Here is a 12,783-nt window from a genome sequence, read left to right on the forward strand (position 1 = left end):
GGGGGGACGGGGTCTAACGGGGGGGGACGAGGGCTAACGGGGGGGACGGGGAGGACGGGGGGGCGGAGTCTAACGGGGGGGGCGGGGGTCCTAACGGGGGGACGGGGGTCTAACAGGGGGGAACGGGCTCTAACAGGGGGGAACGGGCTCTAACAGGGGGGACGGGGTCTACAGGGGGACGGGGTCTACAGGGGGGACGGGGTCTAACAGGGCGGACGGGGTCTAACAGGGGGGACGGGGTCTAACAGGGGGGACGGGGTGGACGGGGGGGACGGGGTCCCACGGGGGGACGGGGTCTAACGGGGGGACGGGGTCTAACGGGGCGGACGGGGTCTAACGGGGCGGACGGGGTCTAACGGGGCGGACGGGGTCTAACGGGGCGGACGGGGTCTAACGGGGCGGACCGGGTCTAACGGGGCGGACCGGGTCTACAGGGGGGACGGGGTCTACAGGGGGGACGGGGTCTAACAGGGGGGACGGGGTCTAACAGGGGGGGGCGGGGTCTAACAGGGGGGGCGGGGTCTAACAGGGGGGGCGGGGTCTAACAGGGCGGGCGGGGTCTAACAGGGGGGACGGGGTCTAACAGGGGGGACGGGGTCTAACAGGGGGGACGGGGTCTAACAGGGGGGGGACGGGGGGTCTAACGGGGGGACGGGGTCTAACGGGGGGACGGGGTCTAACGGGGGGACGGGGTCTAACGGGGGGGACGGGGTCTAACAGGGGGGACGGGGTCTAACGGGCGGACGGGCGGACGGGGGTCTAACAGGGCGGACGGGGTCTAACAGGGCGGACGGGGTCTAACAGGGCGGACGGGGGTCTAACAGGGCGGACGGGGTCTAACAGGGCGGACGGGGTCTAACAGGGCGGACGGGGTCTAACAGGGCGGACGGGGTCTAACAGGGGGGACGGGGTCTACGGGGGGACGGGGTCTACGGGGGGACGGGGTCTACGGGGGGACGGGGTCTAACAGGGGGGACGGGGTGGACAGGGGGGACGGGGTGGACAGGGGGGACGGGGTGGACAGGGGGCACGGGGTGGACAGGGGGCACGGGGTGGACAGGGGGCACGGGGTGGACAGGGGGGACGGGGGGGACGGGGTCTAACGGGGGGGACGGGGTCTAACAGGGGGGGACGGGGTCTAACGGGGGGGACGGGGTCTAACAGGGGGGGACGGGGTCTGACAGGGGGGGACGGGGTCTAACAGGGGGGGACGGGGTCTAACGGGGGAGAACGGGGTCTAACGGGGGGGAACGGGGTCTAACGGGGGGCGGGGGTCTAACGGGGGGCGGGGGTCTAACGGGGGGGGGCGGGGGTCTAACGGGGGGGACGGGGGTCTAACGGGGGGGACGGGGGTCTAACGGGGGGGACGGGGTCTAACGGGGGGGACGGGGTCTAGGACGGGGGGGGACGGGGTCTAACGGGGTCTAACGGGGGGACGGGGTCTAACGGGGGGGCTACGGGGTCTAACGGGGGGGGGTACGGGGTCTAACGGGGGGGGGTACGGGGTCTAACGGGGGGGCGTAGGGGTCTAACGGGGGGGCGGGGGTCTAACGGGGGGGCGTAGGGGTCTAACGGGGGGGGTCGGGGTCTAACGGGGGGGGTCGGGGTCTAACGGGGGGGGGTCGGGGTCTAACGGGGGGGGGTCGGGGTCTAACGGGGGGGGGCGGGGTCTAACGGGGGGTAGGGGAGGACTAGGGGGACGGGGAGGACAGGGGGACGGGGTCTAACGGGGGGGGACGGGGTCTAACGGGGGGGTACGGGGTCTAACGGGGGGGGACGGGGTCTAACGGGGGGGGACGGGGTCTAACGGGGGGTGACGGGGTCTAACGGGGGTGCCGGGGTCTAACGGGGGTGCCGGGGTCTAACGGGGGTGCCGGGGTCGACAGGGGGGACGGGGTCTAACGGGGGGGACGGGGTCTAACGGGGGGGACGGGGTCTAACGGGGGGGACGGGGTCTAACGGGGGGGTCGGGGTCTAACGGGGGGGACGGGGTCTGACGGGGGGGCGTGGTCTAACGGGGGGGCGGGGGTCTAACGGGGGGGGGGGGCGGGGTCTAACGGGGGGGGGGGCGGGGTCTAACGGGGGGGGGGGCGGGGTCTAACGGGGGGGGGCAGGGGTCTAACGGGGGGGGGCAGGGGTCTAACGGGGGGGGGCAGGGGTCTAACGGGGGGGGCAGGGGGTCTAACGGGGGGGGGCAGGGGTCTAACGGGGGGGGGTAGGGGTCTAACGGGGGGGGGTGGGGGTCTAACGGGGGGGGGCGGGGGTCTAACGGGGGGGGGCGGGGGTCTAACGGGGGGGGGGCGGGGGTCTAACGGGGGGGCGGGGGTCTAACGGGGGGGGGCGGGGTCTAACGGGGGGGCGGGGTCTAACGGGGGGGGGCGGGGTCTAACGGGGGGGGGGCAGGGGTCTAACGGGGGGGGGGTAGGGGGTCTAACGGGGGGGGGGGTAGGGGTCTAACGGGGGGGAAGGGGTCTAACGGGGGGGACGGGGTCTAACGGGGGGGACGGGGTCTAACGGGGGGGACGGGGTCTAACGGGGGGGACGGGGGGCGTGGTCTACAGGATTGGCCTGGCCACACCCCCTACCTGTCTGGCTGGACTTGACCACACCCCCTACCTGTCTGGCTGGACTTGACCACACCCCCTACCTGTCTGGCTGGACTTGACCACACCCCCTACCTGTCTGGCTGGACTTGACCACACCCCCTACCTGTCTGGACTTGACCACACCCCCTACCTGTCTGGCTGGACTTGACCACACCCCCTACCTGTCTGGCTGGACTTGACCACACCCCCTACCTGTCTGGCTGGACTTGACCACACCCCCTACCTGTCTGGCTGGACTTGACCACACCCCCTACCTGTCTGGCTGGACTTGACCACATGTCCCTACCTGTCTGGCTGGACTTGACCACATGTCCCTACCTGTCTGGCTGGACTTGACCACATGTCCCTACCTGTCTGGCTGGATTTGACCACATGTCCCTACCTGTCTGGCTGGACTTGACCACATGTCCCTACCTGTCTGGCTGGATTTGACCACATGTCCCTACCTGTCTGGCTGGATTTGACCACACTCCCTACCTGTCTGGCTGGATTTGACCACATGTCCCTACCTGTCTGGCTGGACTTGACCACACCCCCTACCTGTCTGGCTGGACTTGACCACACCCCCTACCTGTCTGGCTGGACTTGACCACACCCCCTACCTGTCTGGCTGGACTTGACCACACCCCCTACCTGTCTGGCTGGACTTGACCACAACCCCTACCTGTCTGGCTGGACTTGACCACACCCCCTACCTGTCTGGCTGGACTTGACCACACCCCCTACCTGTCTGGCTGGACTTGACCACACCCCCTACCTGTCTGGCTGGATTTGACCACACCCCCTACCTGTCTGGCTGGACTTGACCACACCCCCTACCTGTCTGGCTGGATTTGACCACATGTCCCTACCTGTCTGGCTGGACTTGACCACACCCCCTACCTGTCTGGCTGGACTTGACCACACCCCCTACCTGTCTGGCTGGACTTGACCACACCCCCTACCTGTCTGGCTGGACTTGACCACACCCCCTACCTGTCTGGCTGGACTTGACCACAACCCCTACCTGTCTGGCTGGACTTGACCACACCCCCTACCTGTCTGGCTGGACTTGACCACACCCCCTACCTGTCTGGCTGGATTTGACCACACCCCCTACCTGTCTGGCTGGACTTGACCACACCCCCTACCTGTCTGGCTGGACTTGACCACACCCCCTACCTGTCTGGCTGGACTTGACCACACCCCCTACCTGTCTGGCTGGATTTGACCACATGTCCCTACCTGTCTGGCTGGACTTGACCACACCCCCTACCTGTCTGGCTGGATTTGACCACACCCCCTACCTGTCTGGCTGGATTTGACCACACCCCCTACCTGTCTGGCTGGATTTGACCACATGTCCCTCAGCAGCTTGGTCCACCGCTATGAAGCCCGTCTTGGGGGGATTCTTAAACTCCTCCCCCCCAAAGTTAAACTTCACCATCTGACCCAGTTAATCAATAACACCACCTGTATTAACCAGACCGATACCATCTGACCCAGTTAATCAATAACACCACCTGTATTAACCAGACCAATACCGTCTGACCCAGTTAATCAATAACACCACCTGTATTAACCAGACCGATATCATCTAACCCAGTTAATCAATAACACCTGTATTAACCAGACCAATACCATCTAACCCAGTTAATCAATAACACCACCTGTATTAACCAGACCAATACCATCTAACCCAGTTAATCAATAACACCACCTGTATTAACCAGACCGATACCATCTAACCCAGTTAATCAATAACACACCTGTATTAACCAGACCGATACCATCTAACCCAGTTAATCAATAACACCTGTATTAACCAGACCGATACCATCTAACCCAGTTAATCAATAACACCACCTGTATTAACCAGACCGATACCATCTAACCCAGTTAATCAATAACACCTGTATTAACCAGACCGATACCATCTGACCCAGTTAATCAATAACACCTGTATTAACCAGACCGATACCATCTGACCCAGTTAATCAATAACACCTGTATTAACCAGACCGATACCATCTGACCCAGTTAATCAATAACACCACCTGTATTAACCAGACCGATACCATCTAACCCAGTTAATCAATAACACCACCTGTATTAACCAGACCGATACCATCTAACCCAGTTAATCAATAACACCACCTGTATTAACCAGACCGATACCGTCTAACCCAGTTAATCAATAACACCACCTGTATTAACCAGACCGATACCATCTAACCCAGTTAATCAATAACACCACCTGTATTAACCAGACCGATACCGTCTGACCCAGTTAATCAATAACACCTGTATTAACCAGACCAATACCGTCTAACCCAGTTAATCAATAACACCACCTGTATTAACCAGACCGATACCATCTAACCCAGTTAATCAATAACACCACCTGTATTAACCAGACCAATACCATCTAACCCAGTTAATCAATAACACCACCTGTATTAACCAGACCAATACCATCTAACCCAGTTAATCAATAACACCACCTGTATTAACCAGACCAATACCGTCTAACCCAGTTAATCAATAACACCACCTGTATTAACCAGACCGATACCATCTGACCCAGTTAATCAATAACACCACCTGTATTAACCAGACCAATACCGTCTAACCCAGTTAATCAATAACACCACCTGTATTAACCAGACCGATACCATCTGACCCAGTTAATCAATAACACCACCTGTATTAACCAGACCGATACCATCTGACCCAGTTAATCAATAACACCTGTATTAACCAGACCGATATCATCTAACCCAGTTAATCAATAACACCACCTGTATTAACCAGACCGATACCATCTAACCCAGTTAATCAATAACACCACCTGTATTAACCAGACCGATACCATCTAACCCAGTTAATCAATAACACCACCTGTATTAACCAGACCGATACCGTCTGACCCAGTTAATCAATAACACCTGTATTAACCAGACCGATACCATCTAACCCAGTTAATCAATAACACCACCTGTATTAACCAGACCGATACCGTCTGACCCAGTTAATCAATAACACCTGTATTAACCAGACCGATACCATCTAACCCAGTTAATCAATAACACCTGTATTAACCAGACCGATACCATCTAACCCAGTTAATCAATAACACCTGTATTAACCAGACCGATACCATCTAACCCAGTTAATCAATAACACCTGTATTAACCAGACCGATAGCATCTAACCCAGTTAATCAATAACACCACCTGTATTAACCAGACCGATACCATCTAACCCAGTTAATCAATAACACCACCTGTATTAACCAGACCGATACCGTCTAACCCAGTTAATCAATAACACCACCTGTATTAACCAGACCGATACCATCTAACCCAGTTAATCAATAACACCACCTGTATTAACCAGACCGATACCGTCTAACCCAGTTAATCAATAACACCACCTGTATTAACCAGACCGATACCATCTGACCCAGTTAATCAATAACACCACCTGTATTAACCAGACCGATACCATCTGACCCAGTTAATCAATAACACCACCTGTATTAACCAGACCGATACCATCTAACCCAGTTAATCAATAACACCTGTATTAACCAGACCGATACCATCTAACCCAGTTAATCAATAACACCACCTGTATTAACCAGACCGATATCATCTAACCCAGTTAATCAATAACAACACCTGTATTAACCAGACCGATACCATCTAACCCAGTTAATCAATAACACCACCTGTATTAACCAGACCAATACCATCTAACCCAGTTAATCAATAACACCACCTGTATTAACCAGACCGATACCGTCTGACCCAGTTAATCAATAACACCACCTGTATTAACCAGACCGATACCATCTAACCCAGTTAATCAATAACACCACCTGTATTAACCAGACCGATACCATCTGACCCAGTTAATCAATAACACCACCTGTATTAACCAGACCGATACCATCTAACCCAGTTAATCAATAACACCTGTATTAACCAGACCGATACCATCTAACCCAGTTAATCAATAACACCACCTGTATTAACCAGACCGATACCATCTAACCCAGTTAATCAATAACACCACCTGTATTAACCAGACCGATACCGTCTAACCCAGTTAATCAATAACACCTGTATTAACCAGACCGATACCATCTAACCCAGTTAATCAATAACACCACCTGTATTAACCAGACCAATACCATCTAACCCAGTTAATCAATAACACCACCTGTATTAACCAGACCGATACCGTCTAACCCAGTTAATCAATAACACCTGTATTAACCAGACCGATACCATCTGACCCAGTTAATCAATAACACCTGTATTAACCAGACCGATACCATCTAACCCAGTTAATCAATAACACCTGTATTAACCAGACCGATACCATCTAACCCAGTTAATCAATAACACCTGTATTAACCAGACCGATACCATCTAACCCAGTTAATCAATAACACCACCTGTATTAACCAGACCGATAGCATCTAACCCAGTTAATCAATAACACCTGTATTAACCAGACCGATAGCATCTAACCCAGTTAATCAATAACACCACCTGTATTAACCAGACCGATACCGTCTAACCCAGTTAATCAATAACACCACCTGTATTAACCAGACCGATACCATCTGACCCAGTTAATCAATAACACCACCTGTATTAACCAGACCGATACCATCTGACCCAGTTAATCAATAACACCACCTGTATTAACCAGACCGATACCATCTAACCCAGTTAATCAATAACACCTGTATTAACCAGACCAATACCATCTAACCCAGTTAATCAATAACACCTGTATTAACCAGACCGATACCATCTAACCCAGTTAATCAATAACACCTGTATTAACCAGACCGATACCGTCTAACCCAGTTAATCAATAACACCACCTGTATTAACCAGACCAATACCATCTAACCCAGTTAATCAATAACACCACCTGTATTAACCAGACCGATATCATCTAACCCAGTTAATCAATAACAACACCTGTATTAACCAGACCGATACCATCTAACCCAGTTAATCAATAACACCACCTGTATTAACCAGACCAATACCATCTGACCCAGTTAATCAATAACACCACCTGTATTAACCAGACCGATACCGTCTAACCCAGTTAATCAATAACACCTGTATTAACCAGACCGATATCATCTAACCCAGTTAATCAATAACACCACCTGTATTAACCAGACCAATACCATCTAACCCAGTTAATCAATAACACCACCTGTATTAACCAGACCGATACCATCTAACCCAGTTAATCAATAACACCACCTGTATTAACCAGACCGATAGCATCTGACCCAGTTAATCAATAACACCTGTATTAACCAGACCGATACCGTCTAACCCAGTTAATCAATAACACCACCTGTATTAACCAGACCAATACCATCTAACCCAGTTAATCAATAACACCACCTGTATTAACCAGACCGATACCGTCTAACCCAGTTAATCAATAACACCTGTATTAACCAGACCGATACCATCTAACCCAGTTAATCAATAACACCACCTGTATTAACCAGACCGATACCGTCTAACCCAGTTAATCAATAACACCACCTGTATTAACCAGACCGATACCATCTAACCCAGTTAATCAATAACACCACCTGTATTAACCAGACCGATACCATCTGACCCAGTTAATCAATAACACCACCTGTATTAACCAGACCGATACCATCTGACCCAGTTAATCAATAACACCTGTATTAACCAGACCGATACCATCTAACCCAGTTAATCAATAACACCACCTGTATTAACCAGACCGATACCATCTAACCCAGTTAATCAATAACACCACCTGTATTAACCAGACCGATATCATCTAACACAGTTAATCAATAACACCACCTGTATTAACCAGACCGATACCATCTGACCCAGTTAATCAATAACACCACCTGTATTAACCAGACCGATACCGTCTAACCCAGTTAATCAATAACACCTGTATTAACCAGACCGATACCATCTAACCCAGTTAATCAATAACACCACCTGTATTAACCAGACCGATACCGTCTAACCCAGTTAATCAATAACACCACCTGTATTAACCAGACCGATACCATCTAACCCAGTTAATCAATAACACCACCTGTATTAACCAGACCGATACCATCTGACCCAGTTAATCAATAACACCACCTGTATTAACCAGACCGATACCATCTGACCCAGTTAATCAATAACACCTGTATTAACCAGACCGATACCGTCTAACCCAGTTAATCAATAACACCACCTGTATTAACCAGACCGATACCATCTAACCCAGTTAATCAATAACACCACCTGTATTAACCAGACCGATACCATCTAACCCAGTTAATCAATAACACCTGTATTAACCAGACCAATACCATCTAACCCAGTTAATCAATAACACCACCTGTATTAACCAGACCGATACCGTCTAACCCAGTTAATCAATAACACCACCTGTATTAACCAGACCGATACCATCTAACCCAGTTAATCAATAACACCACCTGTATTAACCAGACCAATACCGTCTAACCCAGTTAATCAATAACACCACCTGTATTAACCAGACTGATACCGTCTAACCCAGTTAATCAATAACACCACCTGTATTAACCAGACCGATACCATCTAACCCAGTTAATCAATAACACCACCTGTATTAACCAGACCGATACCGTCTAACCCAGTTAATCAATAACACCACCTGTATTAACCAGACCGATACCATCTAACCCAGTTAATCAATAACACCACCTGTATTAACCAGACTGTAATAATCTTATGTGACATAGTTTTTAACCAAAGGCACATGTATTGTCTGAAAGTATAATTGTATTAATGGATATATAGCCGTCTCTGAGAAACATCAACTTCCTAATTTAATGACATTGAATATTGATCTTGACCCCCCAAAAAAAAATCGGTACTGGCCCTAAAAAAAAAAAAATGCATTACGGTTGTTCTCTGGATGGCGCCGGCCGAGACGCCACACCGGGCCGAGACTCCACGCCGGATGGCGCCGGCCCACTTCAAGCACTGACGACAGGTCAAAGAGATGTCTGTCTGTCTGTCTGTCTGTCTGTCTTACCTGCTCCACCAGTCTTCACAGCTGTTCTCCCCTTCTTCCCCTCCTGCTGATCCTTCAGAGTCTCATACACTATCTGGATCACTGGGATAGTGAAGGCCTAGGGAGGGAGGAGAGGGGGATGGAAAGGGGGAGAGGAAGGGGCAGTGAGAGAGAGAGGGATGGAAAGGGGAGAGGAAGGGGCAGTGAGAGAGAGGGATGGAAAGGGGAGAGGAAGGGGCAGTAAAAGAGAGGGATGGAAAGGGGAGAGGAAGGGGCAGTGAGAGAGAGAGGGATGGAAAGGGGAGAGGAAGGGGCAGTGAGAGAGAGGGATGGAAAGGGGAGAGGAAGGGGCAGTGAGAGAGAGGGATGGAAAGGGGAGAGGAAGGGGCAGTAAAAGAGAGGGATGGAAAGGGGAGAGGAAGGGGCAGTGAGAGAGAGAGGGATGGAAAGGGGAGAGGAAGGGGCAGTGAGAGAGAGGGATGGAAAGGGGAGAGGAAGGGGCAGTGAGAGAGAGGGATGGAAAGGGGAGAGGAAGGGGCAGTAAAAGAGAGGGATGGAAAGGGGAGAGGAAGGGGCAGTGAGAGAGAGAGGGATGGAAAGGGGAGAGGAAGGGGCAGTGAGAGAGAGGGATGGAAAGGGGAGAGGAAGGGGCAGTGAGAGAGAGGGATGGAAAGGGGAGAGGAAGGGGCAGTAAAAGAGAGAGAGAGGGATGGAAAGGGGAGAGGAAGGGGCGGTGAGAGAGAGAGGGATGGAAAGGGGAGAGGAAGGGGCAGTGAGAGAGAGAGGGATGGAAAGGGGAGAGGAAGGGGCAGTGAGAGAGAGAGGGATGGAAAGGGGAGAGGAAGGGGCAGTGAGAGAGAGGGGGATGGAAAGGGGAGAGGAAGGGGCAGTGAGAGAGAGAGGGATGGAAAGGGGAGAGGAAGGGGCAGAGAGAGAGAGGGTGATGGAAAGGGGAGAGGAAGGGGCAGTGAGAGAGAGGGGATGGAAAGGGGAGAGGAAGGGGCAGTGAGAGAGAGGGGGATGAAAAGGGGAGAGGAAGGGGCGGTGAGAGAGAGGGGGATGGAAAGGGGAGAGGAAGGGGCAGTGAGAGAGAGGGGGATGGAAAGGGGAGAGGAAGGGGCAGTGAGAGAGAGAGGGATGGAAAGGGGAGAGGAAGGGGCAGTGAGAGAGAGAGGGATGGAAAGGGGAGAGGAAGGGGCAGTGAGAGAGAGGGGGATGGAAAGGGGAGAGGAAGGGGCAGTGAGAGAGAGAGGGATGGAAAGGGGAGAGGAAGGGGCAGGTAGAGAGAGGGGGATGGAAAGGGGAGAGGAAGGGGCAGTGAGAGAGAGAGGGATGGAAAGGGGAGAGGAAGGGGCAGTGAGAGAGAGAGGGATGGAAAGGGGAGAGGAAGGGGCAGTGAGAGAGAGAGGGATGGAAAGGGGAGAGGAAGGGGCAGTGAGAGAGAGAGGGATGGAAAGGGGAGAGGAAGGGGCAGTGAAAAGAGAGAGGGGGATGGAAAGGGGAGAGGAAGGGGCGAGTGAGAGAGAGAGAGGGATGGAAAGGGGAGAGGAAGGGGCAGTGAGAGAGAGGGGATGGAAAGGGGAGAGGAAGGGGCAGTGAAAGAGAGAGAGGGATGGAAAGGGGAGAGGAAGGGGCAGTAAGAGAGAGGGGGATGAAAAGGGGAGAGGAAGGGGCGGTGAGAGAGAGGGGGATGGAAAGGGGAGAGGAAGGGGCAGTGAGAGAGAGGGGATGGAAAGGGGAGAGGAAGGGGCAGTGAGAGAGAGGGATGGAAAGGGGAGAGGAAGGGGCAGTGAGAGAGAGAGGGATGGAAAGGGGAGAGGAAGGGGCAGTGAGAGGGAGGGATGGAAAGGGGAGAGGAAGGGGCAGTAAGAGAGAGGGATGGAAAGGGGAGAGGAAGGGGCAGTGAGAGAGAGGGATGGAAAGGGGAGAGGAAGGGGCAGTGAGAGGGAGAGGGATGGAAAGGGGAGAGGAAGGGGCAGTGAGAGGGAGGGATGGAAAGGGGAGAGGAAGGGGCAGTAAGAGAGGGATGGAAAGGGGAGAGGAAGGGGCAGTATTTTATGTTTTGAATTAATGTCAACTTGTGGGTAGTTACAATATTATACATTTAGATTTCAATCTCGACCTTTACATTTTATTGACAGTAGTACCACGGGAGAAAGGAATGCCAAATGCCATTAGACCAGAGTCCAGTAGGTTCTGGTTGGGACCAGAGTCCAGTAGGTTGAGACTAGTGTCCAGTAGGTTCTGGTTTAGACCAGTAGGTTCTGGTTGAGACCAGTGTCCAGTAGGTTCTGGTTGAGACCAGAGTCCAGTAGGTTCTGGTTGAGACCAGAGTCCAGTAGGTTCTGGTTGAGACCAGTGTCCAGTAGGTTCTGGTTGAGACCAGTGTCCAGTAGGTTCTGGTTGAGACCAGTGTCCAGTAGGTTCTGGTTGAGACCAGTGTCCAGTAAGTTCTGGTTGAGACCAGTGTCCAGTAGGTTCTGGTTTAGACCAGTGTCCAGTAGGTTCTGGTTGAGACCAGAGTCCAGTAGGTTAAGACCAGAGTCCAGTAGGTTCTGGTTAAGACCAGAGTCCAGTAGGTTCTGGTTGAGACCAGTGTCCAGTAGGTTCTGGTTTAGACTAGTGTCCAGTAGGTTCTGGTTTAGACTAGTGTCCAGTAGGTTCTGGTTGAGACCAGAGTCCAGTAGGTTCTGGTTGAGACCAGAGTCCAGTAGGTTCTGGTTTAGACCAGAGTCCAGTAGGTTCTGGTTTAGACCAGAGTCCAGTAGGTTCTGGTTGGGACTAGAGTCCAGTAGGTTCTGGTTGAGACTAGAGTCCAGTAGGTCCACTAGAAGTCGGGACTTTAACAGGTAGACAGCATTCAGCATTCAGGAACATTCAGGAAGTACATGCATTCCACCCTAAACTGTCCCAACATAAACCTCCCAGCTACTATCCAATCAAACTGTCCCAACATAAACCTCCCAGCTACTATCCAATCAAACCGTCCCAACATAAAGCTCCCAGCTACTATCCAATCAAACCGTCCCAACATAAACCTCCCAGCTACTATCCAATCAAACCGTCCCAACATAAACCTCCCAGCTACTATCCAATCAAACCG

General features: G+C 52.7%; 1 protein-coding gene across 1 annotated transcript in view; it reads right to left on the bottom strand.

Moving 5' to 3' along the window:
- The window catches only part of ddx1 (DEAD (Asp-Glu-Ala-Asp) box helicase 1), a 66,486-nt gene that overhangs the window by 48,025 nt on the left and 5,678 nt on the right, over positions 1–12,783 (bottom strand). The window contains exons 5-6 of the mRNA XM_082976185.1: positions 9,682–9,798; positions 3,924–4,032 (exon numbers count right to left, since the gene is read on the bottom strand). Coding sequence (XP_082832311.1) covers positions 3,924–4,032; positions 9,682–9,798 — 226 coding nt within the window. The remainder of the gene's footprint in view (positions 1–3,923; positions 4,033–9,681; positions 9,799–12,783) is intronic.

Source organism: Salmo salar, chromosome 06 (assembly GCF_965601325.2).
Source record: "Salmo salar chromosome 06, fSalSal1, whole genome shotgun sequence".
NCBI lineage: Eukaryota > Metazoa > Chordata > Actinopteri > Salmoniformes > Salmonidae > Salmo > Salmo salar.